Here is a 3,700-nt window from a genome sequence, read left to right as displayed (position 1 = left end):
TTTTTGCAACTTGTCTGTTCTTATGAAGAAGCAAGGTTAGGAACCAAACCAAAGAGCAATTACACATTCATTACGTATTTCAGTACTGATTACCAAATTTATCAAATCGGTAGAGGAAGAGATCTGGGAAATCTACATGCCCACAAAGCAAAAATGAACAGGCCGAATATTAAACCCATTCATCTTTCTATTTTCCAGAATAATCAGCACAAATTGTGCTTAGCTCCATTCCATGTAACAGAAAAGAAGAATGGCAACGAAAAAAATTCGCCAAACTGAGTAAGAATTCAGTGAAAGGAAACGTTTCTAGAAGGCGATTCTTTCTGCCATACCAAACGTAGTTCTGAGAGGAGCTGCTGGCCCCTGGATTTGTACTGAAATTCAGTGCCAAACAGGATTTAGAGGAAGCATTCGAGATATTAGAGAGATACTGTCAGCCTTTTAAGAGCTGTAAGCTGGATCATCATTTCCTTTCCCAAATTAGAAGTTAAATTTTCCTGCAGCAATCCAACTGGAGCGGGGATACGCAGCCTGTCCTCACAGTTGTGTCTTGCCTAAGACCTGATCTTCCTCTTGAGATGCTGCAGTGCACGGCACCTTTCAATTTCAAAACCCAGCAGAAGCCAAGAGCTGCATGCAAGTTTCCCCATGCTCACAAGGCAGCTTGGCCTCACCATAACTATTGCTCAGTTTGTGTATCTGTTGAGCATTCACAAACTAAAATACACACAGCCTGGGTGTCTTGAAAATTCAAGTCATCATACGGGTTAACATTAGCATTTAAAACTTCCAGAAGTATTGCAAACAATTACCACACCCTCAAGTCACAGATAAAATATTCTGTAGAGCTTAAATACATACATTTCTGGCATGAAACATTCCTCATTACTGGCAAAATTTCCATGCAATTTCTGGCAACTGAACACTTTGAGTTTAGAAGTCAACCGGAGAAAGAAACTGTTTAGACTTCTGGTTGTTAGGTTTTTTGGGTATTTTTAATTAAGAATAATTCTTGAGCTTACCTTTCAGCAGAGGCAGAGGAGTTAACTCAATAGGCTTGCCCTGAGACCTAAACTGGGAGGAGCTTTGCGACCTCTTCTGTCTGGCTTTTCTGACGGACTTCCGAGAAAATCCGTCTACTTTATCCACTGATGGAGGAGTAGTTGGTGCTGAGGACATATCCCTACTGAAGGAAAACAAGTATTACAAATACATTCCAAAATTGATGAAATAGGTAAAGATTAACTGACATTTTCCAACCCCCTTGCTCTGTCTTCGCTGTTCTCCTCACAAGTTATCCAGACAGAGCATTTGGAGAGATAACCCCCCAGTACACGTGCAGGTCTTATGGAATAAATTGTAGGAATGGTGCAATTGTTCTTCTCCCACCCTTGTTTTATCTGCCTCATTTTTACCAAAAACCCTACAACATGGTTGACATCATTATGTCAACAGAACTTCATACACCTGTAGACTTGATAAAGGACTGAAGCCTGGAACTACATATTACGTGAGACAAAGTACCTTGAACTCATGCTAGAAAGCATGATGCAAGCTAAATGATCTCAAGAACGTATATGGCATATATATGATAACTCAAGAAGGTATGTACATCTTTGTCACTTTAGAGTCAAAGTGCACAGAAGAAAAAATCAGCTTATTTACCATACCTACACACAAGACTTTATAGCAACACTAAAAAGTACCACAAGAAGTAGTGCCATGCTTCACAATTTCACTGACAAAATTTCACATACTGCTTCTTTACTCTCCATTTCAGACGTTCTGTTTTTGTACTGAGTCTCTTAGCACACAGTTATTCCATGTTCTGGCATTTCAGCAATAATAGCAGTATGGTAGCCATAATAGTTCTAAGGGCACAAGCCAGACAAGGTTTGCAGAGAGGCAGAGAGCCAAAAAAGGTTTTTGTGAGCAGAAGTTTGTTTCCCAACTCTATCAGCTGGTCTGAGAAATAAGCATTGCCTCTTCCTATAAGGCATGCCCTGGTAATGCTGCTGTAGCTAATTCCATACTACTGAGAAATATCAAAAGGAAGCTTTTAAAGAGTGAATTCCTCCAACCAGCTATTGTATTTAGCAGCCTGTCTGGCCTGTTAAAAAGGCACATTGCATCTTGGTGCAATACATGAGTAATACTTCAGGAAAACACGACAGGAGGAATTTCAGCCTACATATTTCAAGCAGCTCTGCATACAGTTAACTTTACCAGCATGTGCACCTCTATTATTCGTATTAGCAATGCCATTATTAGGCAGAGCACTCTGCCAGTTTCAGTAGGGCCACACACTCATGCAAAGTTAAGCATCGGCATAAGCACTTGCAGGATCAGGGTCTTAGAACATGTCCTTGGAAAGCATTACTCATCCTCAATGTCTGTTGACTTCAATTACCACAGTGACTCGCAGGCTAAAAGAAGTTGATTCCACACGATCGAGAACACTTTCAAGTACTTATTTTATTAAAATATTTGGTTACTCATATGCTGCATAAATTATTAAAGCCATTGAAACAGACATTATTATTTGGATCCGTCTTTTACAAGAGAAGCTTTAGAAAGTACAATTTAAGGCAACTGTAAACAAGTTCAAGAAGACAAGAACCGTTTAATGCAAAATTATATATATGTGCACTAAATCTCTCAAAAATGGAAGTACAAACTCCACAGCTTCTCCAAGGCAGCATGTGCAGCACCAGATGCTGAGCTGTGCAGCTGGCACTGCCGTCACGAGAAAGCCTTACACCATCTTTTTCATTTTTCCTGAGGTCCCTCTCCACCACCAGCTTATACTTTCCAAATATAATATAGTGTCGGCAACGTGATCCCATCCCTTACACAGGGTTTGTTTGCCATCCAGGGGGGAAGAAATGCCCCCATCAGCAGGGCATCCAGGCCCCAGCAGAGATTAACAAATAAAGAAGTCTGATAAACTGAAATAGAACGGCCTGCGCTCCGGCACCCGCTTCTAAGGTTCCAAAGCTCCGCCAAAAATATATATAAGCACAAAGTTACCTGTTACATAAACCCAAATTATGGAAAATAGCAGCAAAAACACACAGCTAAAAGCCGGAGCCATTGGCCTTGTTTCATCTCATCGAAAAGATTCCTCTGCCCGTCACGTGCGTGGCTGAAGTGTAACCATCCCTGCACTCTCTCTCTCGAGATGAAATCACCAAAATAATAACAATGCTAATAACAACGGGCAGCGAGCAGAGCGGATGGCCCAGCTGCAGGATCACGGTGTCAGCGCCGAGCCTCACCGGCACTTCTCCGCTGTAAATTTAGTAACAGTTTCCCTCACCTGCGTTATAAATTATTAAAGCCTCATTCTAATTCCACAAGGCTGCATCCAACCTGACAATCCCGTGGTAAACACCGATCCCTTTTTTTTTTCATCCTTTTGATGATGAACGCACTGTAAGGGTGAAACACGCGATTCCAGGGGTGGGGGGGGAGGAAAAGAAAAAAGAAAAAAAAAAACAAAACCAAAAACCCAACAACCTGAGATTATTTATTGCGTGTAGGAAAGCTGTGGAGCTTAAGCGCCGTTTCTCCCAAGGAGGGGCCGTATTCTCGCAGGATGGAGCGCCGGGAGGAAGGCGAAGCCACGCACCCCAGATCGGGGGGGGCGAGGCGAGGGGACGCGAAAATAGCGACGGAACGCACCGGGAGGCCCGGGGCC

The 3,700-nt window shown here is 42.4% G+C and overlaps 1 protein-coding gene across 2 annotated transcripts in view; it reads right to left on the bottom strand.

The window, feature by feature from the left end:
• PPP2R5E (protein phosphatase 2 regulatory subunit B'epsilon) overlaps positions 1-1,204 on the bottom strand; it is a 71,641-nt gene extending 70,437 nt beyond the window's left edge. The window contains exon 1 of one of the 2 annotated variants that reach the window (XM_010712030.3): positions 1,023-1,204. In XM_010712030.3, the coding sequence (XP_010710332.1) occupies positions 1,023-1,179 (157 nt within the window). In that variant the 5' untranslated portion in view covers positions 1,180-1,204. The remainder of the gene's footprint in view (positions 1-1,022) is intronic. The other variant, XM_003206777.4, reaches the window with a different exon arrangement.
• Positions 1,205-3,700: the final 2,496 nt, after the last annotated feature.

This window comes from Meleagris gallopavo, chromosome 5 (assembly GCF_000146605.3).
Source record: "Meleagris gallopavo isolate NT-WF06-2002-E0010 breed Aviagen turkey brand Nicholas breeding stock chromosome 5, Turkey_5.1, whole genome shotgun sequence".
Lineage (NCBI taxonomy): Eukaryota > Metazoa > Chordata > Aves > Galliformes > Phasianidae > Meleagris > Meleagris gallopavo.
This window is presented reverse-complemented; position numbering and strand designations above follow the sequence as displayed.